The sequence below is a fragment of the Malurus melanocephalus genome, unplaced genomic scaffold (genome assembly GCF_030028575.1).
Source record: "Malurus melanocephalus ecotype Western Australia unplaced genomic scaffold, MMel_1.1 scaffold_234, whole genome shotgun sequence".
Lineage (NCBI taxonomy): Eukaryota > Metazoa > Chordata > Aves > Passeriformes > Maluridae > Malurus > Malurus melanocephalus.
The window spans coordinates 319,377-342,224 of record NW_026623466.1 but is presented as its reverse complement, the minus strand read 5'-3'; the positions used below and the strand labels follow the sequence as shown (position 1 = coordinate 342,224).

General features: G+C 42.0%; 1 protein-coding gene across 1 annotated transcript; it reads right to left on the bottom strand.

The window, feature by feature from the left end:
* Positions 1 to 2,527: 2,527 nt before the first annotated feature.
* CREG2 (cellular repressor of E1A stimulated genes 2) lies at positions 2,528 to 22,216 on the bottom strand. Its single transcript, XM_057374851.1, has 4 exons — positions 21,818 to 22,216; positions 19,537 to 19,706; positions 7,922 to 8,035; positions 2,528 to 6,155 (listed from the first exon to the last, which is right to left on the bottom strand). The coding sequence occupies exons 1-4, from the start codon at positions 22,214 to 22,216 to the stop codon at positions 6,008 to 6,010; spliced, it is 831 nt and encodes a 276-aa protein (XP_057230834.1). The 3' UTR covers positions 2,528 to 6,007.
* Positions 22,217 to 22,848: the final 632 nt, after the last annotated feature.

The window sequence follows — 22,848 nt, the reverse complement described above, 5'->3', positions numbered from 1 at the left end:
TGTGCTCCATGCGATCACCAGCTCCATTGTCCTTCTCTGGACCCATTCCAGCACCTCTATGTTCTTCAATTGAGGGGTCCACCACTGGACTCAGCACTCGAAGTGCAGCCTCACCAGTGCCAAGTACAAGGGGAGAATTACTTCCCCAGTCCTACCGGCCACTCCGTTTCTARTGCAGGCCAGGATGTCATTGTCCCCGGTGTGCCGGGGCTGTTCWAGAGGCACAGCTCAGCCCCGAGCCSCGGTGCCCGTGGGGGATCAKCCTGAAGCGCCTCCTGCACGGAGTRTCCATCGCCCCTGCCTGGCAGCCGCCTTCCCCAACCCGAGAACCCTCGGGGGCTGCTCGGCCGTGGGCCCTGCCACGGGGGGCGGCCCCGAGTCCTGTCCACCAGTCCCCGGCAGTGACACACGCGGCGAGTTACATGAGTCACTAACGCACCCTCCGGGACACACCTCGCCCTCRTTCGAGGGTGAAGCATGGCTTCCTGAGGAGTGGAGGGAGGCTGAACCAACACAAGAGAACAAGAGGTGGCCGGAAGCCAGCAGGGAACAGAACGGTGCACAGACATGCAGGGGAAAGGGAACGGAGCTATGCACKTTCAGATACACACAGCACCTATGCTGTTGTGCTAAGGGGAGCTCATTCCTGCAGGACGAAAAGGTGACAGGGTCTATACCATGTCTCGAGCAAAAAGTATTTAAGTACAAGATTAAGGGACTGAACAGACRTGATCATTTTATGGGCTTGTTTTCCATTAAATAGAAGTATCTGACATATACCTCTTCTTAAATAATCACAAACTCTTCCCTATTTTTTCATAGAACACACCTTTTTCCAGCTTCTGAAACAAATCACTTGTTTTCAAAGGCTACCAGTCTTTTTTTAATGGTTGTTTTCCTTCAGAAGACAACAGTTGTGTGTTCCTGCACTGTTACCTATATTGTCAAACAACCCTGTCAGGTTTTGTTGAAGTTGTTCCTAATCATGATTGTATGTTGTGGCTGCTGACACAGGCAGGGGCTAGTAGAGCCTGGAATAGTTTGTGCAGAAGATATCAGCGGCAAAGCCATGAGCTCGATGAACTGCCSTGCTCTGTGTCAGCATCAAGGCCAGTATGTTCCCATTTCTATTCCAGAGTCAGTGTTTCAACAAACAAACAAACAAACAATCAAATAAATACCTTCAAACCCAAAGTATTCCTTAAAGCAGCTCTTCAGCATTCTCCAACATAAGACTTGGCAGTGCTAGAACTCTCTCTCCAAAGGCACTGAGCAAAGTGACAACAAGATTAAAGTGGCAAAATCAAGAAGGCARACAAGACTGAGCAGAAAAGTAATGTGGAAGGAGCTGTGGAGAAGAACTTGGAAGCTGAGGGAAGAACATAGGAAAATTAATTAATAAAAAAAAAAAATAGGGATAAGAGGATAAGGAAACAGGAGCATCTACCAAAATGTTAGCTGGGAGAGGGCATGTGGAGGTGGTGGCAGAGAAAAGACAGGGAAAGGTGAGCTTTATTGAAGGATGACAAGTGACGCAATTTGGAAGAAGCGCTAATTCAGTATTTGTCAAAAATCAGGTTAAAAAAAGTGACTGTACTTCAGTGATTCCAAAACTGTTCAAATTAGGGTTTTTTTGTAAATAAGTGAAAGAAACTCAGTGTAATCAGAATGGACATCACTTCAGAAATGGAATAAAAGTWAAAAGAGTAAGTAAAAAGGAAAAGAACAGCTGCAGGAAATGTTCTTTTAAAAATACAGATTACTGGAAATAGGAAACTGGTGTTGACTGGGATTTGTACAGGTTAGGGAACTGTTGTCACAGTTCTTAAAGTAAATGCAGTCCAACCAGTAGCAAGACAAAGACTTAAAGTGTAAATAGGAAACACAGGCTGTTTTCTTTTCTTTTCTATTCTATTCTATTCTATTCTATTCTATTCTATTCTATTCTATTCTATTCTATTCTATTCTATTCTATTCTATTCTATTCTATTCTATGTGATATGAAGTGGGAATTTTAGTATTTGAACTTGAATTTTGTTGAAAGAAGATGGTGGGGGAAAGCAATATGAAGAGGTAAATTGTTAGTCTTGGCTTTAAAAAAGTGGCAGAGAAAAGTGGACAGGAGAGAACAAGCTGTAACAAGAACTTGTAAGTGCAAGGCTGGCAAGGGAAGAAATAGCACTAAGGAAACTTCCAAAACACTATTAATACACACCCAAGAGGTGAGTGCTCCATCTCTATGTGCAGAAAAGAAGAGCAAACTTTARGAGTGACATTTAACTGCCACAGTAAAAGCAAACTGCACAGTAATGAGGAGATGAAGGAATGATGAAAGATGCTTGGCTAGACTTTCCTCCCCAGAGAAAAGGCAGGTCTAAGTCTCAATTCCCACAAAAATTTTGAGAGAAATTAACTTGGTTCAGAAAATCTCAGGGAAAAGAAACGAGAACAGATGTTCAGGTCAGGCAGAAATTTCAATGGTTGTTTGCACAAGGTCAGTTCCTCCAGTGAATTCTGTAGTGAAGAATATCCTTATACACTTTCTGCTTTGAAATTTGTTTTATTTTCATTTCTTCTCCATGGCCATTTTGTTAACAACTTTCAATATTTTTAGAAATCAAAATACATTGCAAATTGCAATACACATCCAGAAGTGTGACAGGTTGCATTTCAACCACTGAAGTGATGAAAATTTCATCAGAAACGGAGCATTCTTTGGTTAAATAAGAGCAGCAGTTCAAAACAGCTGTACCTAAATCCTGTACATGCATTACTTTTGCACAAATTAGCAAAAAGTGAGAACCCAACTTTTCAGCTTCATTTTCCTTTTTTCAGCAAGTATACAGAAATAGCCAAATACATCTTTTAAATATCGCAAGACCACAGTTTAAATTTTAAACATGTTGCACAACAAACTTTTTTGGGGAAGCTACAGAAATAACTAAAATACAGAACACATGGAAATTACACATCAGCTGGTTGAAATGCTTAATAAATACATAAGACTTTATCAAGACATTTTATGAAAATGCTTGTTTGATCTAATAATTAAAACACAACAAATAAATGGGATTTTTGCTATTGACTTGAATTGAAGCAAGATCAGRCTCTACAGTCTTAAGGAACTATGTTTTTATTATGGTATTTCAGATAAAACTCTTTGGGTTAAAAGCTTTAACAAACATTATGTATCATGTGATGACCAATATTACTTGAGACATTTGTCTTTTCAAAGAAAAATTGGGACTAGCGTATAAATAATAATATAAAACCCAAATAAGCAAACTACTTTCCCCTCTTTTTTTTTTTTGGTCGGGAAAATTCCATTCAAAATCTGCTGGTCATATTTTTATGAATTTCTACAGACTTCCAAGGATTTTCATGGTAACTATTCCTTGGGTGAAGGAAGTATGAAATGAGAACAGGTGATTTAAGACAGCATTTCTTCAAGAGGCCCATTTTGTCACTTTACATGTCATCACCATTTCATATTTTGAGGTTCTGTCAAGAGCCTCACGGTGGGTCCATACTGAAAAGCTTCTTGATGAATGTGTCATTTTACAATACTGAAGCTACTCCAATTAATCTGTGTGTGCAGGGAGACAGTCTGTAACAAGTAGGATGTTGTAAATTCAAAACTTTTCTTAGTACACACTTACTTCTTAAACCACTGAAGCTCTTCTGAACCTTGTTGACACAATCCCTTACTACTTCAAGGCTAGTTAATAAGTTAATGGATAGGACATAGGGCCCTGTCACTGTTTCCAGGGGACATGAATGAAATTGAGAGTACAGTAACAGCAGCACTTCTAAAATTCTTTTTCTCTTCATCAGCTTGTTTAAACATTAAGATTGTACTCTGTATTTGCTTAATCTGTGTGTATTTAGGAGTGGGGGACAGAATAGGTTTTTCACGTTTCTCTGGGGATAGTAGTGAACTGGGATAATGAAATATGTAATTATAGTTCAACAGAAATGTTACACGTGTGAAATTCCCTTAAAAGGCCTAGTATTCTTCCTGTTGCACTCRGATTTAAAAGTCCCATTAATCTTAATGGACAAAGTCATTAAATCCATAGTGAACAAAGATTCCCATGGCAAAATTATATGAGTCAAGGGGGATTTCACTTGATGGTATTCTATAAATTTGTACAGGACAGGCCATCTTGCTTCAGTACTACCCAATGCAAGATTCGGGGCAAACTCAAATGTGAAAATGCAGCTCATCTGCCAAGAAATAAAATAGAAGGAAATAGATTCAGGCAGGACATTTCCTCCTTTTGTATAATTACCTCTGCAAAAGATCTGCACTGCCAACAGAGTCTCGTTAGCAATGAGACAAGAATAAAAAAAAGGCTTAGTAAGTGTCTAAACAAAAATTCCCTCCTCCACTTGCTTTTGCTTCTTACAGAGTATCAGGAGTAGCAACGATGCCTGGAGCTGAGGACTCACCCTGCGGCTAAGTGCCCCCTTGTAGTCAAACCAGTATGGTGCCCAGTTGTTCTGGGAATGACTCCCTCTCTCCATGCTGGAGCCAAAATAAACCAAGCTACACTTAATTGGCTTCCAGCTGATCACAGCTCATKCAGCTGCCTCTGAGCTCTGCCCCGGGATTAACCTGTACAATCTTAGGGCACTTACCCACGCACCCAGGCTCCTCCCCAGCCCAGACATGGTGCAGGCTGGTGTCCAGAGCTCAGGTGCACTTCCAGGGATGCTCGAAGACCTTCCCCACAGGCACAGAAATCTCATTTCAGTATGTCTCTTTCTTAATGTAACGGGAGAGCAGCCATATAATTTTAAAACTGTGGTGACTTGGCTCTTAGCCATGGGAAGTTTCTTTCTGTGATACCCTTAAGAAATGCAGAATAAGTTTACCAGGAGGACATCTCGAGAAAGGGCTGATGGTGATTAAAATGCCTTTGAACTCTTTTGGTATTACTCCATGAGAAGCCTATATATGTGTTTGCAACAAAGTTTGCACTGGGAAAAGTACKTTTTCATGGCCTGAAATACCTACCATCTTTGGGCTTCTTTAAAAAATAAATGGATGAACAAGCCCTTTAYTCTTGGTGAGGAAACGGAGTTAGGGGAGAGACTCCACCCCTCAATGATTTAGTGAGGGCTTACAAAAGATCAGTTGCACAAGCCAGTTAAAAATAAAGCAGTGGCTTGAGCAGGGAGGCAAAAAAAATTGGGACTACAGGCTATTAGAAATACTTTTCCTGTCTCAACAGGAACAGGCTAGCTGAGAACATTTGCTTAAATTCTTCTTATGAGAGTGTTTATACTTGTATTGAGATAATCCTTTTGGGGCCGATTTGATTTTGGCCCTTAATGTGTTTAACCAGCTTTGTGTCAGAGACAAGTTATATTGGAGCTGTGCTGTTTGAACTGATTGCATTTTTTTCTACTAAAGAGAGAAGTTCTACTCAATTTCCAASTGAAATACCAAATTATCTAATTAGGGAAAAACACACATAGAAAAGAAAAGTTAGCAAATGAGGACAGCTTTAGCAAATTATTTGTTTTTAAACTTAAACACCTAAATTTGMAGCTATTAAGTTTCTCTTAGAGTACTTACAAACCAAGGGAGACCAAGCAGCAGTAATACCTCCACAATGCATAGAAGGTTCTGAGTGGGCAATTTGYGTTTTCTGCAAATCAGAACATTATATTTAGCACATAGTGTAGTTTCCCTGTGAGTGSACAGCAATAGAAGTCAAAACAAACAGATACAAAGTATTTTTAAAACAGCATTTCAGATGACGTGTTGCCTGCTTGAAATGACAAGTCTGTACATTGCAGGGTAGGGCTAGTATCCACCTCTCCTTCATAATTTGAAAGTCTGTGTTGATTTATTTTCAGTCCGCTCCATGTGAGAAAGAGCTATTTTGAAGCTTTTGGGGAGGGGAAAAAAAATCACTGTAAAGAAACCATGTACCATGAAAATTTAGAAGTGTTTGGAAAGGAAACTCAGGAGATTTCTATCTCAAAGCCCATTCGATCATCCTTTACTTGGAGCTGCTTTTAAATACTCTTCTACTGCAATGGGAGAAACTTCTCCATACCAGTTTTGAAGCCAGATGTGTTCAATGTTCATTTTCATGAAGAACCACTCATAGCTACGAGGCCACTTTCTTACCACTGGGTGCCTGGAAGGACAAAGAAAAGAGAAAAAAATTAAAAGACATGCCAAAGCATATGCATTGTCTGCTTTTTTCTTCAGCCTAGTGTGCTCTGCCAGAGTGAAACCTGAGACATGAGAACACCACCATTCATCTTTTTGGCCCTCCCTTGCTGTAAGGCTTACGAACTTCCACACCCCAGTCTAGGGAGAACTGCAACTTAGGCAGCTAGCAATCACCACCTTCCTCCACTGCAGAACCCTATCTCTAAAGGCAGATGTTGTTTATTCTCTAAKTTACTGAAAAATAGAGGAGACTCTTCAAATGTGTGTGAGGGTTGTACTTGTATCTGTTTAAAGGAAGCAGTGTTCTGAAAATACTATGTCTTTGGTAGTGATTGTGATGTGTAGGGAGAGCTAACAAAACTGGGTAGCAGGTAGAGCACATCCTCTGCAAGCTGTCAYCCTCCTACAGCCTTCTCATCCTGTATTTATGTCTAACTTCTTTGGCCTTCCTTACAGTTAGGTCAAACAGATTCTCCCTGRCAGGGTGCAGGTATCTGCTCCTCAAGCCCCAGCAAGCGTATGTGTCTGTGGGAAGCTCAGCAGTGATGCACAGAGTGGATACAACAGCTTAAGTCAGAGTGTTCACAGGAACATGGGCGGGAGGTGCTGCAAGTCTGGGCAGGGTTGGCTCAGTGCCCCCCTGCTCCTGCAGAGGACCCTGCAGCAGAGATGTTTGGTTTGGCAACTTCTTGATTTTGCTCTCATTGGGAAAATAGGGTTTCCCACCGTTTTCTGAGCTGTCCCTTTGAGCACCTACAACTCTGGCATTGGGAAATGTCTTCAGATGCTGCTGGTCCTGGATATGCCCCAGCAGCCCTCAAGTTATGATTCTGGATCTTGCATCCTGATAACAGAGCATCCTGTTCTGAGGCGCTAGTGGATTATGGATGACATGGAAATCTAATTTCTGAAAGTTTGTTAAAAAGGCTTTTGTGTCTATATGACCCCATCTACTCATGGTCCCACTTATGCTGCTGATGGCAAACACTGACAGAGTCCCACCCTGACCCCTTCCTGTAGGTCAGAAAGAATATCACCTCTGGGCTGTTTTGGATCCAAACTCAACCCAGTTTCCCAGCAGTATTTGATTGACCAGGCAAGGTGTGCCTGAGGGACAAACCCTGGCAGCCTTGTGGGAGRTGTGTGCCCCAGCTGAGGTTCAGGCTTTTCACGCCTGTAATTCTGGAGACCCCCTGGAGGGTATGGGGGCACACCCTGTGTGTGTGCCACACATCTGTTCAAAGGATACTGTTCAGAAAGTAGTATSGCTTTGAAGCAGCTGGGATATCAGAGGGGGTAATTTAAGTGTAAGCTCCACYCTGAAAATGTAAGCCCAAAGGCAGCAGACCTCTGCTCTGTCTCTGAGTACGAGGCTGTAGCTGAAGAGCACTACTTGGAGTAAGGTGGGGTAGAATCGTTAAAGAAAACAAATACACCATGGAATTAGGGAATCTCTCCTTGGAACCAGGTGACATATCTTCATAATGCCCAGATTATAAACCACGTGCCTTATTAGAGTCCAACACTGACTAATTGCATTTCCATATTTCATTTCCTCAAGAGTTAAAAGGTCTGTCATTCCAAGCCACAAAGAAGCCARCATGCTTCATGGCCCCACAGTAAAGGTCAGCCTTGTTATTTGTCAGCTTTTTTGTAGCAAACAGCCACATTTGTGTATTTCTCTCAAACCGTGGGTTGCACTCTACTATGTGCCTGTTAGATACAGACCTGGAAAACATTGCTTGCTTGGCAAATTCTACTTCCTCCGGAGGCACCGTGACCATCTGTCCTGTGAGAGTCAGCCTGGCACACCTCGAATCCTCTGGATCAATTACATTTTTTCTGTGCACAGAGAAAAATGCTCATGAGAAATAGCTTTCTTAAGGGTTTTTTGASAAGTGTGAACTCCTGCTCACATATAGAAAGCTTTGTCAAGCCTTCTGGGTCTTCTCTACTCCCAGGTATACTGTTTGGTGGAGAGGAGTGGTCTGGAAGGAATTCTCAACTGACACATAGCTCTGCTGTAGGTAATTGCTTAATCTTAATTTATGCTCACAAAAATTGGATTAATATATGTTGGATTGTAAAAAAAACCCCCAGAAATTGGCAGTATTCCCACACAGTTGCACAGACCTGTATTCAGGATTCTGAGAAGAACTAGCGAGATGGGTTAGTCTGTGCCTATGCCTACAGAGAAAAGTATGAATATGTGTATCTGTATGTAAAACATAAGGTCTTTTCATTGTGCTTATCCTTGAAAATCAATCCTTGTTCATTTTTTATCCATTTTTCAACTGCTTTACATCAAATAGAAAAATTCTCCAATTGCCTTCAGACCAAGGCAGGGAAGTTACTTTTTGGCTCTTTGTATATAGTAATAACAAATAACTCCCATTAGTAACTGCAGGGCAATTGCTGACTCTGACATACACAATACAAGGATATAAATCATAAATAAATCGACCAATTGCAAAAAAAAAAATAGTGTAGGAAATTACTGCAAAGGCTTGATTCTGGCAAATGCTGAGCAGCCCCAGGTCCTCTTGCCAGCATTTTGAGACTGCTCAGTGTCTCAGGGAACCATCTTCTCATGTCCGCCCAAAAGACTACATTAGGAAATGAAAGATGCATTTCTTCTTCACTGTGTTTTCATCACAGTAAATTACATCTCATCTGTGTACAATTTTACTTAAAGATCTTGGCTTGAGCCCTTTAGCCTTACTGCATGCAATCTGCAATGGCTTCATTTTTGGTTATATTTCTCAATGTGTCTAGTATATGCAGGAAACATATGGACATCCTCCTGCAGCTAATTTAACACCTGCAGATTCTCCACAGATGGTTATAAGAGATCTTGTAGCTCACTAGATAAAATATCTGCTTTTCTAGAAGGGGTCATGAATAGAGATACAGTAAATACAGGAGCTGATTGATACTTGACTATGTCCATTGAGCACTTGCCACTGTCTGCAGCCTGACCTCCAAAGTGCCATTTGCAGTCACATCATCTCAGGGACATTTTTTCAGCATCCTGTTCAGTCTGGAGCAGCAGTTGTCTGAAGGGGATGTTCAGTTTAACGACCTCTGGACAAATTCCACTTGTACCCTTTTTCCTCTCCCATGCTTACTATGGGAGGGAGGGCAGAGGCCAAAGATCAGGCTCAAACTTCCTGTTCACATCAACATATAATGGTCTAATTTTCTCTAGTACAATTTTTTAAGTTATGAAATAATATGAGTGGTGTTCTGAGTACCCAAAAAATCTACATTTCCTGTCCAGGCACTGGGTTTGTTTCTATCGGTGTGTATCCAGAGTACAAACTTGTCTATGTGATCACCTTGGCACACCACAGATCCTCAGCAATAACTCCTGCTGCCTGCTGAGTATGTCRTTTGAGTCTGGGTTACAGTGGCTTGAAAGTGCTCCATCCCTAAGGAACACAGCTCCATGCCCCAGGGACACCTGTAGCTCCTGGCATTTCTTTTGCGTATGCTTTGGGTGTTGTGTGGCCACCCAGCATCCATGGCCCAGTGAGATGCTCACTCACCAAAACACAAATAAACACAGGCAAACACAGTGAATATGKCTGAAGAGAAAGGAGCCAAATCCCACATACAAAGGGTGTCAGCTGAGGGTTTGTGTGTCCAGCAGCCAGGACAGTGCAGATTACACTCTTGCAACTGTTGGCCCTGGATGGTGAAGTGTTACATTCCTTTTGAAGCAATCTCCTGATCTATGGTTATCTTTTATGCTTAAACTTAATGCTGTACCAAACCCCTCTGCATATGTTTATAAATTCAACATATATTTAACCAATATATTGATGAAGGAAAGGGACTGCTTGTGAGCAGAAATTCAGCTCAGAAAATTGCTTTAAAGCAACTGTGTGTCTGAATATATGATGCAATTTCTTCCATAGCCTAAGAGTATCATAAAACAACTGAAGAGCCAGGAAAAGCAGGAATATTTGCAAGTGTCTTTCCTGCACATTGCTCCTAGGTAATATGTGGTCAATTACTTTCAGAAAGGATTTTAAAAGGGATTGTTATTAAAAGATGTCTGTGATTCACAGAACAGATGAAGATGATAGATTTTGGATGGGATCAGGARCAGTGAGAAGTTTTGGTCTGATCTTCTCAGATTACAATTATTTGGTGGTTTTGTGCAAGTACATGTTTATTCTGAAAGCATACAACTTGATTTGAGCAGGCAATAGAGCTGATGTAGCTGTGGTTAAGCAGTGAACCCTGCCTGCCTTTGCTGAGAAAGTTTTGCCTAATAGGACTAGTGTCTGATGTGACTTCCCCACATGACATGAAAAACTGCTCTCCACATATTTGGCTGACAACAAAACCCACACACTATGCATCCATAGCTTGAATAGTTTTATTTATGGGATTTTTTCCCCTGGCTTCTTCTGTTTACAGTTTTCTCTATATTCTYGTGAGCCAGGGTATTACATTGATTGGCACACATAATACTATCTTCCGAGTAAAAATTATTCAAATTGAATTTTGCTCATTGGAATAATATTCTGGAGGGCCAGTTTGTTTTTCTGGGAAATGACTCAAATCATTTGTTCAGATTATGTKAGGTGAAGTTTTGGAAGAGCTGAACAGGACAATGATACATTTGAGTTTAGCACACTTATTACTTTGTTGGTTTTGCTCTCAGGGCTGCCTCTTATCACAGGTTTTCTGTTTCAGAATAGGAACCTTGTATTCCAATCTGACATTAGCATTAGTATTTTCTTTTTTCAAAGGAGCCCTTCATATCCTGAATTAAATCTGTATCTGCATCCTTCTTTTTTTTTTGGCATACTATTTCCCTAATGATGTTTGATTACTTTTATACTTCTTAAACCATCAAAAAACCGCTAAACTTACAGCCACCATTTCTAGATATTGTGAAGAGGTCTTGCATTTTCAGTGTTGTTGCCAATGCAACTAATGCAAATGCAGGATTTGTTTCCTAGGAGTAAAGTGATATAAAGGAATTTATACCATATTTTTACAAAAGATACTAAAGAGAGATCAGGGATTAATAGATACATTTACTAAAACATTCCTTGCTTGCATCTGTAAAGGTCTAGTCATGCATTCACTAGATATTTCTTGCCTCTGTATAAATTCATATTCAACTCTCAGTCCCTGAGTTCCTTTTATCTTTGCTGGCACAAGACCAAGTAGATGCAGAGGAGTGGCTTTGTGTAACATTTGTGTGCTGCTGTCTGGGAGTGAGAAGGAGGCAGAGTCAGGGGCAGAGACAGTGACGCTCTGTTGAGGAAACCCAAGGTGGTTTCTCAGGTGGTTTGTCTTTACCAGAATCAGGTCTCCTGTCTCCATGGAGAGGACTTCATGAATATTAGAGTAAAATATGAACTGAGGGGAAGAGAAAGCAGGTAATTGTTAAAGAAGATGAAGMAATAGGGAACACATTTTTTAATGCTTATTTAAAATACGTATATTTTGTTGCAGAAAATTAGGAAAGCCAGATTAAAATGGAAGAAGATTCAGTTTGTGCATTTTATAAGAACACAGTGCATCAGAAGAGGTCATCTTAATTATTCACCTGATATGTGAAAAGAGAATTGATTGTTCCTGTTCCTCTGCTTACAATGACCATAGTAGGTATGCAGAGCTTGACCCAGTCCAGGCAGTTTGCTTCCAAGTGTGTCAGATGACAYGAGTTACATTCACTAACAAAGGTGCCAGCTTTACTGAGCTTAAGGAGAGGCCTGCATCCAAGTGAAAAATATTTCCCAACAGAGAYACAATGCTGCAAAGCACGCTGCTAATGAACATGTCCCACTTACTTTACTACATAACACTTCCGCAATTTCTGGGTCGTGGTTCAAGAGTGGYTCAGAGTAAAGAGTGCCACCTACTCATTAAATTGTTTACTACACTAGCTGTCTCTGGAGTTTAATTAGAAGATTTTTATACAGCAACTATCCAAGTCCGGGTGTGATGAGCCTACACTGCAGGCCACTGTGGTTGTATCAGCACATAAGATGATGGTGTTGGGACTTGGTTAGGATTCCCTTTCACAACTGAGATCTCTGCTTTGACTGATGATGCTCTGCCTCCTGGTTTCTGACCAAAAGTATCCCTGAGTATTATCTTAATTCTCAGCCTCTGCAATCCATTAATAAGGTGACACTGATCTGCCACAGTTCAACAGTAAAAGCAAATTCAGAGTTTGGAAAGCACTTGGGAAGGAAAGCCAGGTGCTCCCAAGAAGGAACTGGCAGGAGGAAGGGAGGAAACTTCAGTACTGTTCCAGGGTTTGGGAGTGGAAGCAGGGGTCTATGCGGAGGAATTCTTCTCTTTTTCTTCTTCAGCCTACTTTTCCCACAGAGGAGCCAACATCCTTCTCCTTCACCCACCCTAGAGAAATAAGACTTTCTATTCTCCCTGGCAGGATACACAAATCCTTCCTATCTTCCCTGAACACATTTCTCACTGTCCTATGAAAAAGCACTGCTCTTATCCCTCTGCTTCTTCAGAGTGGAAAAGAAGTTGAGAAAGGGCTTTCTCCCACTGSAGGAAAAGAGAGACAGAAAGCCAAGAAGAAAGCCCCAGAGAACAGTTTTCTTAACTTTTTTTTCTACTTCAAAGCACATAGGTAATGTGAGCCATAAGAGCAATGACTGCCTCCACACATTCTAACCTCTCCTATAATGGCAGCACTGGTGAAAACCCATGTAATTAGGAGGTGAGGATTGGCTGCTGACACAGCTATCCCTGTCACCTCCCATGGATGTGAGGTAGGTGACTCTGTCACACCCTGCACAGGGCTCCTCTTCACATAGCCTCAAAGAGGGCACAAGGTGAAAAGGAAGAGTTATTTTCTRGTATATAAAATGCATCATAGGATTTTTGTCTTCTAAAACCTACAGAAGGGAAGGGAGGGAACGCTCTGTCCTTAGGAAATTACTTTAAAGTGCATATAATTTTGATTCATAAATGTGATTAATTTTGAAAAGTAAGTTATTCTCGTCATTCATTTCATTTGTTCACCACTAACTACCAGTCTCTAAAGCAGAAAGAATGTATTGGTGCTGCTAATCTGCATGGCATGAACGTCAAACAAAATCTCTGCTGAAAGCAATTTCATAATCTGAAAAGCTGTTGCTGGCCTTCAACCGGATGTAGCTAGCCTGCTCTGTCCAGCTCTGATTTTGACAAGAATTTCTTTATCAGCCATGTTTGGGAGCCAGCAAAGATAGTTAGAACATCTTTGCTTTTGGAAGGGGCCTTCTGTTCTGAATCTGAAGTCAGGTTAGGGAGCTAAAGAGTATTGATGCAGTGGCTATTCTATTCATCTAAGTGAGCCTGCATTCACAGTATATGTGTTTTAATGTTTTAAATAATTTCTCTGTCTCTAGGAGATAATCCTTCCTAAAATGTTTTAATTACAATGTGTTACATGAAGCCGGTCTATTTTCCTGTCTCCACTAAAAACAACAACGCATTTCTTCAGCTGAACTTTGTGTTTCAGACAGGAAGCTTTTATATAGTTTAACCATAGACAATTCATGGAGGAAAAAAAAGAATCACAGCATCAACTATTTCTGTAAACAGAGTCAGAGAAATACATACAATTTCACTAGAAAGGGATTTTAGGAAGCTGGTTATTTAGGAATACAGGAAAAAATAGTAATTTAGAGCTGCAYTGTGTGCATTGGGTCACGATGATAGTAGGTTTCATGTTTGATTTTCTAATTTGGTATCTTCATGGTATTTTTAATACAGATTTTTCAGGACCAACTACTGACATAATTATTTGCATATGACTAAAAAGGGCCAATATAAATACCAGAGCTAGAAATGTGTCTATGCCACAGAATCAGGAGGTGGATCTCGAAAACTGATGGRTGTCTGAATTCAGCCTTTGTCTTCTGCACATGTAATTCCTCTTTGTGTGAAAGTACAATGCCAAATTTCTTTGTTCTATTAATCCATGCATTAACTACTGTGACTCCACAAACTCAGGGGTAGATATATGTTGAGTGGCCATATGACATCTCAAAGGTTGTGCCTTCCACCCATGGCAGGTTTATTGTCCCTCAGGATTGCCTAAGAATGAAGTCGGGTGTTTGCACACAGCAGGGACCCTAACCCACCAAATTCCTCTGCTCTCCCCATGGCTTGGTGGCTCAGCACTTCCTGTCAACATTTTCCGTGCAGAGTTTAGGAAACCTACAGAGYCAGCTTATATCCACTGAAGACATCTGCCTGATCATGCCAATCTGCTTTCTCAAGCAGCAGATGAGCATGGTGGGTAAAATGGTTCTGATGGAGTCACCCCTGATGGAGATCGTAAGTCAGGAGAGGAATCTGAATTCATCCAAATCACTCACAGTCCASAGTGTGGATTTGAAACACCATCCTCCAAACTAATAGCAGAAAAAAACCAAAAATGAAGACACWCCAAAGCTCACTGCTTTTCCCTTTGAATGAAAACCAGTTCATGGCAGCCATGCAACCAACTCCTTCTCCAAGAAAGCCGCAGTGRGTCCCTCTGAATGATCTGAACCTGATGTCAAGGAGGCAACACATGTTTAAAATTAATTGCCTATTTTCCAGGCTGCAGCTGTAATGAGGCCGACTCAGGAACTTACTTGGAAAGAGGGATCCTCTGAGCAGCCTGTGTGTTGGGAAATGTGTTTAGAACAATAGCTGCTCTATTCTTTAATGTCGGGCTTAGTCTTGCTCCTTCTGAAAGCTGCAAGAATGGGACTCAATCTTTTCAGCTTGTCAGTGGCACAGACATACCAGCTTAGTCTATTTATAGCCCTGAACCATTTAATTTTTCTTGCCTCTATTATCCATTTATCAGCTTTCAGATAGAATGCTGTGTAGTTGCTAACAAATGCTGTCGCTATCCTGGCCATCAGAGCCTTCTCAGAGAGGGGCAGCCTGTCTCCCTCTGGGAAACGGCAATCTCTAGGCCAGAGATGAGGAATCCAGACTGTAGCTGCAATGCTAAAATATCTGCAATTAGTGCCTAGTCAAATCTGTTGCAGCTCTCTTTCTTTCAACATTAAATGTTATTTTTCTTATTAGTTTAGGATTTTCAAATTTTTTCTCCAGCTGATTAAATATTGAGGCTGGAGCACCATAAAGGCCACTCTGTATTCCTCACATCCTTGAAAGGGAAAATATTTATTGTCAAGGTTTGGAACTTGAGTCTGTTCTGAAACAAAACAAATGAAATTTGCTACTAAATAAATTTAATATCAAATTGGTGTACACAAGTCACTTGAAACTCATTAGGTACACGAAGACATTGAAATGTCAGCTATGTTTTCTTTCTAAAGGACAGAGATTTCTTCTGCGTGCAATAGGTCAGAAGCATTTTTCAGGAGAGTGCCAAATACTCCCAGGAGCATTGACTACAGCCACTCATCAGCTTTCACATTTATTTTCATTCTGGCAACTCAGACTAGGTTAATAATGGAACTCCAATAAAGTTTCACATAARAACAGGCTACAAATGCATTGCTGGCATACAAGGACAAAAACTTCCTCGTGTAGAACATTATTCATTTAGCTATTTTGCATAATTATTTTGAAACCAAAACAATTAATGATGCACTTGAAGAGAATGAGAGAGAATGAAGAGAATGTCTGGCAAGAATGACATTTTCCATTGCAAAKAAAACATCACAGATACCATTTTCATACTATCAGGACTTGAAGTCTCAGAGTGAAAGGTCTTGTCTCTCACATAGTGTGAGTAAAGGAGACTTTTGCTGTACCAAACTTGAGCCACCAYATAAAGCTCTGCACTAAGSATGCTGTGTGCTGTTTGCAAGGCAYAGCCTGCCTATCTCAGCAGGGGAAGCGCACCCTACAGCTGGGGATGGGCTACTCCAAGCAGTGGCAGCAGGGCCTAGACACCTGGGCAGTTGTTTTTTTTGTGTTGTGCTGCCTGCAGAAGCCCTTTCTGTGGGTTAACAATGGGGTGGTGTGCAGGGCTTCARTGTAAAAATCAGTCATGGATTGCTAGTTTAAAACACATTAATTTCTGAGTCTGGTGATATGGGAAGAGAAAAAAGTCAAAGTCCAGTGCTCATACACTTCCTTGCTGTGAGCCAGCCTCAAAGCTTGCTCACATTCTCMTATCATCAAAAACAAAAACTGCAGCTCAACTAAAGACCCAATTTTTCATTGTCCACATTGCTCGCTTTTTGCACTAAAACCAACCAACATTGGTTCCAGATGAGAACTTCAGAAATAATGAAAAACTGAATGTAAAACCAAAATAAATAATGCAAGGAACACTGATCAGACCCTGAATCTGTGTACTCAATTCAGCAGTAAGTTCAATATTTGGAGTATGGTTACACGCTAAAATGAGAATATCCTATTTTTCTCCACYTTCTCTTTTCCTTTCATCTTYTCTTTGTTCTTCTCTGGCTCTTGAGGAGCTGATTCAAGTTATTAAGTAAAGATCTCATCCAGAAAAAACAAAAAGGTTTCTGCTGGGTTACTGAGCTAAAATAGGCCCACCATATGGTCAGCTGGAGGGAGGGGGTGGGATTGCATGGCCAGAAGCAGTACTGGCCACAGGATGAAAAGAAGAAGGCAAAATAACTTACTCTCACTGTCAGGTTAATTTTCTTCAGATTTATATTTCAGCTCAGGCTGAGGCAAAGCCCAGAACTGATGGGGGGAAGGGTAGCACATGACTAGTGRTAAGGAGGGAAAACAAGGATGTGGCAAATGGTAATTAGTTTGGCCTAAGCTGTTTTGGAAATCCGAGTTTAGCTTCTTGGCAGTGTCCAGAGAGCTCTTCTCACCAGAGAGCACAATCTCAGGCTGCAGAGGGGCCTAGAKTCAGGTGACAGAATCCTGGCTGCAAAATAAGCAGCAGCAAATACATGGCACACTCATCAAAAGGGTAGTGGTTTGAAAATTAATAGTGGCATAATAAAAAGACATCGAATGCATACCCTCAAAGGTTTGTGAATATATGGATTTCATATTTCTATAAACATGCAGCATTTCTCTTTTGTGGTGAAGTGCCTCTTCCCAAACAGGTAAATTGGGCAGTGATGTTGCTAAGCCAYAGAAGGCAAAGACTCTCAAGAGTGGCTGTTTAAAGTCAGGGATCAAAGGCCACACTTAAGTGTCTCGGTGGGTGTGTAGTTTTCAGAAGTGCTCAACACTACCAGTTATTATCCATGGAAACTGCCCTGACCTTGGGCCTCTAAAAATAGGGCATTGGGTAGTAGAATATAGGACTTAAAAAACATTTTAAGCACTTGGTCTAGATAGTGAGTTTACTATTAGACTGAATGAAAAAGCTTAGAAAGGAATAAACACCATTAAGCGTGCACTCAAAGAATGGATGTATTTATTTTCTAAATTATTAATCCAAAATATTTAATGAAAATATTTAAGCAAGAAGCAGAACCATTCCAGTGTTAACTTCACTACTTCACTGACCTCCTCAAGCACTCAAAACTAAATTAACTTAATAAATGCTGTTCCTATTAGGTGTTTGACATTGTGAAAGGAAGCCATGATTTCCATTCCTTGGGAATAGGACGTCAGCCTGAAATTACTTGTACTGCTTAGGACTCAGAAACATTTCATTTTTCTATCATGTAATTTTCACAAAGCAATATATTCTGAAGACAAATTCAGACAAGCATTATAACAAGTAATGTTTTATATTTGCCACTCCCTGCTTTTCCAAGGTTTCTTCTCCGCAAGCAGGCTTGAGAGGTGGGATGATACTCAAGGCWATTCTCAGCTGGGGAAATCTGCTCTTAAGATAAAATCTCTCCTTCCCCAAAGAGGACCTTAGGTTGGAATAAAAACTGTTAATGCCATTTCTTTCYGAAGGAGTSTGTTCTTACCAATTCTCTYTCTCTCTCCTTSGAGAGTGAGCTAAGACCTGCTTTGRTAACAGAGTCCTGTCTGACACAATTTCGGTGTCATGTACCTCGTCACGTAAAGAGGCCTTTGTAAAAAACACTTCACASAAGGCTGACCCAGCCAAGTTTGCCACATGTTTGACTGTAAACAAACATATGGTAGAGACATGTCTTTTTCAAGGAGACAAGAATGGAGGGAAAAACTGAATCATCTTTGAGTTTACATACATACATTTTACATGTGTAAAGCTTCAGTGATCTGAAGTTATTCATTATACACAAAGAGTGACACGGACYTGTTGGAGCTAGTCCAGAGGAGGCCATGAAGATGATCACAGGGATGGGGTATTTCTCCTACAAAGACAGGCTGAGCAGTTGGGATTGTTCAGCCCTGAGAAGGCTCCAGGGAGACCTTTTAAGCAGACTTTCAGTACTTAAAGGAAGCCTGAAAGAGAGCTGGGGAGAGACTTTCCACAAGAGCATGTAGTGACAGGACAATGGRATGATGGATTTGAACTAAAAGAGAGTAGGTTTTGATTGCATGTTAGTCTTTGCTGTAAAGGGGATGAGGTGCTGGAACAGGCTGTCCACAGAAGCTGTGGATGCTCCATCCTTGGAAATGTTCAAGGCCATGGCTTTGAGCAGCCTCTTCTAGTGGAAGGTGTCCTGTTCAGGGCAGGGAAGTTGGACTTAGATGGCCCTTAAAGTTTTTTCCAACACAAACCATTCTCTGATTCTAAGGGTCTATGATATAATTAAGAAGAACTCACTGCTGTCTCTGGAGAGAAGAASCTGCGACTAGATGTAGATTGGTAAACCTCAGACTTGACTTTCTTTATTTGGTGGGTCATTTATCATCTGTTGGTGATATACAAGGTGTAAAACATTTGCAAAGATATCAYATTCAATCATATTCTCAGAAGAGGTGGAAAACAGACTGAGTATACCATCTGACAGAAAACAGTCCTGAGCATACACCTTGTGAACTGAGAGCCTGAGAACCCAGCRAGCCAGAGAACAGAACCCAGCGAGCTGGAACCCTGTCAAGGCATTCAGCAGGGCCTCCAGGGCTGTTCAGCAGAGCAAAGTTGCCTGCCTTACTGTGAATTGGACAGCCTCTGAAACTATGGATTTTATTGACTAGATCACTATAGACTATTATGAGATCTTGAACACCTAGATTTTATGTAGGCACCTCCAAGAAGAGATTAAAATTTAGGCATGTTAAAGCTGAAAGCCACTCCAGCCACTACAATATACATCAGTGACACCTCTGCTTTTCTCTATRCTTTACCAGGGCAACTTACTGCAAAACAAACCTAGGAAGGAGTATGTAGCTGATGCTGAGAGCCAAAAATAAATGCAGGGCATTGAAGCAGGTGGGAACCCAGCATTTTGTTCTGAGGTCTGTTCTAATTGAAGGTGGTAGGAGACAGATAAAACTGTTACCTGCAGAAATTTCCATCTGCCTCTGGCAGGGTCAGAGAAGCCATGGGATTCTTCAGAAGATCTGTCACAGTGCTATCCTTTGGTGTCACATAAAAGAAAGGGATTCCAGTGCTGTTATTGACGGGACCATCGCTGAGAAGTAAACAGTTCCCATAGGGCATACCTTGGATCTGCAAAATCCAAACAAGCAGCTGGTTACATATTTGCACATAGACAGTTTACAGTGKGGGGGATTCCCTCAAGGGCTCTAGCAGAGCCAGCCCCAGTGATCCCACTTRCCGTTGTCATCATTGGCAGCATTTCTTCTAAATAAGATCCACCTCCTCTAAATTAGGTCTATTATGCTTCTATGAAAACAGATCTCCCCTCTATTTCTTCTCTCTAGTCCTGTCTGTGACACTATAGAGAACATTTTCTCTTCCACTAAGCTTAAAGGAACTACCAAATTAAAAATGTTTAAGTGCATGAAAATCAATGCCATCAATGTCAGGAAATTTTTACTCTAAACCAATGCTGATAGCTTTCCTCAAACCCAAAAGGATATAGAGCCTAATTTGGCCTTGATTCAGCCTGCTTTTTACTCTAATACTGCCTCCTGTTTTGCTTTTGACTTGAAATGTGATTGCATTGGTTTGCCAAAACAAAAAAGAAAGCATTTTAACTAGAAGTTTAAAGTCCAACTGGACATCAGCTCAGCTTCCTGRGCAGGAACATCAGATTGGGAGTGGGGAGAAATCTCAACTACTAAGACAGCCAGAGTAAAACCTCCTCCCACAGCAGAGAGAGGACACTAAGCAGCCAAGTTTTCAAAAAGTTTTCTCCCATGCACTGATCTGTGTACACACAGTGGTTATAATGCATGCAAAAATGTCCTTGCCCAGTAGTGACTATCCTTCATAATAACATATACTTCTACTATGCTTTTCATCCCATTATAAATAGCAATGACATATATTAAATTAATTATGCTTTTTTTCATATCTTCAGAGATTTCTTTCCTCATGGTCTATTAGAAGTTAAATAGTAAACATTATCAGTCAATACATTAAATCTTTTACACCAAAATCAAATTAAATATGAATAGTTAATAAGAAAACCCTGGATAATATTGTTAGCTGGGTTGCATGCTTTCTGAATTTAAATGTTCATATGCCTTTAAAATTTTAATGCTTATAGTGCTTGTAAATGGTCTTTGTTGACTTTCCTTAGAAGTAATGCTTTAATGATTTTACATAACTTAGAAAATAAAAATACTTGTTTATTTTCAAAAGTTACAATGAAAGAAAAAGAGCTCTCAGTAATATTGTAGGACATGTTCCCATTGCTTAAAATGCTCAGTCTGTCATGCAAGGTTAATGTTACTCCAGATTCTCAAAAATAATTGTGATCACAGGCAGCATAGCACACCATTCAAAGCGGCAAACACCACCCCCCGAATTTAAAATTTTATTATGMATCAGATTTTTCTGTATTACTTCTGCGTTCTGTCTGGAGGCAGATAACTGCAGACTGTATTATGACTGTAATTCCACTGAGTATAAACCAGAAGAGTTACGATCATATGTTTTAATACAATTTCTAAACGCTGATGTAGAATTACAGGCCTCTTGTGCCTATGTACCTACTTACTTAATAGTATTTTTTTTCAACCTGTTACTTTGTATTTCACAGTAACATAAACTGCCACTAACTTAGCTAAACGTTCTGAAGACTTATGTGCTTTTAAATGTTTAATTTAAAATTGTAAGCTAATTAATCTGTGAATACTTTCAACAGAGAATTAAGAATGTATTTTTTTTAAAAAAATCTCTTTTATCTGAGAACACTCCTTTTTAAACACTCCTTTTATCTGAGTGGTTATGGATGCTGTGTCTCATCTCAACCTTTCACTTTAAAAATGGAAGTATTTTACAGCTGGAAAAAATAATTACCCCAATTCTCCGATGCAGCCCAGCTAATTTGTTTCATGTTCCTGACAGAGAAATCGTCCTTTAAGGTGGTATAGCTGGAGGGACGGACAGGTTTTGTGGTAGCCCAGCAGGCTCTCCTCCTCCTCTTCCTCACCATTCTGAGGAAATCCTGTTCCAAACCTTGCGATGCAGGTCTGCTTTCTAGCCTAGAGATTTGCTTTTTTTTTTTTTTTTTTTTTTTTGGTGCCTCTCTGATGCGGTTTTTAGCGTGCATCGTCCCTCACTGCGCTCTGAGCACGATTTCTCTGTTCCGGGCTTTCCGCCGCTGGTTCTGCAGGTAACGCGTGGCGGGGGCACCGTGGGCACCGTACCTTTCCTCGGGCGGCCCGCGTCGCCACGAAGCCCCAGCTGTTGTGGCGGGCGAGGAAGCGGGCGGTCCCGGCGCGGCCCGGCGCCCCTCCGCCCTCCCGCCGGTAGGAGAACATCCTGGAGGGGGCGGCCCCCTGGCCCGGCCGCCGCGCCGCCGGCCCGGAGCCCAGCGCCGCATCCTCCCGGTACGCCGAGGCCGGGTAGCTCTGCTTCCAGAGGCCGCCCGGCTCCTCCAGCAGCGCGGGCAGCGCCTCCTCGGTGGAGGAGCTGTGCAGCTCGTCCGCCGCCGCCCCCGCCTCGGGCAGCGGCCACGACACCGAGCTGACCACCACGTACCCCCCCGCGCCGCCCCACAGCAGCGCCGGCAGCAGCCACCACGGCCACGGCCGCCCCGCCGACATCTTCTGCGGCAGCGCCCGCGCCGCTCCCGCCGCGCCCTCCCGCGGCCGCCGCCCGCCCCGCACCGCCCCCTCTCCGCTACCCGCGTTCGCGGCAGCCCCGGACCGCCCGGGAGTCTTGTCACGCCTCGGTGTCCTGCCCCTGACCCGGTACCGCGCCGGAGCCACCGCCCGCACCTGCCAGGGCCACCCCCGGGACCGCCCCCGCGGCGGGGCTCGCCGGGCGCGCAGCTCTGGGCCCCTCACGGTTCGCAGCCCACACGCGGCTCCGTGCGGGATCCCTGCCTTTGCCTGTCCTTGTGGGGACCTGGGACACTGCTGGAGCCGCTGGCCCGGCAGGTATCTCACATATTGACCGCTCTACACGCGCCTCAAAAGCAAGCGGATGGAGCTGTCCGGGCGGAGGCGGCGCGACCTCTCCGTTTATTGAAACAGAGAGAGCCCCCGAGGGAAAGTGTCCATGTGAACATCTCCGTTGCAAGAAAGGCTTCGTTTGGGCACTGGGSTAAAGTCACTGCAACACCCCAAGTCCGAGGTGGCAGGCAGCATTTGTTTGGTACTTGCAAGGATATGTTTTGATATACAAATACATAGAGCTGCTTTTAGCGTTTGGCAGGCGACGTTTTAATGAGGCA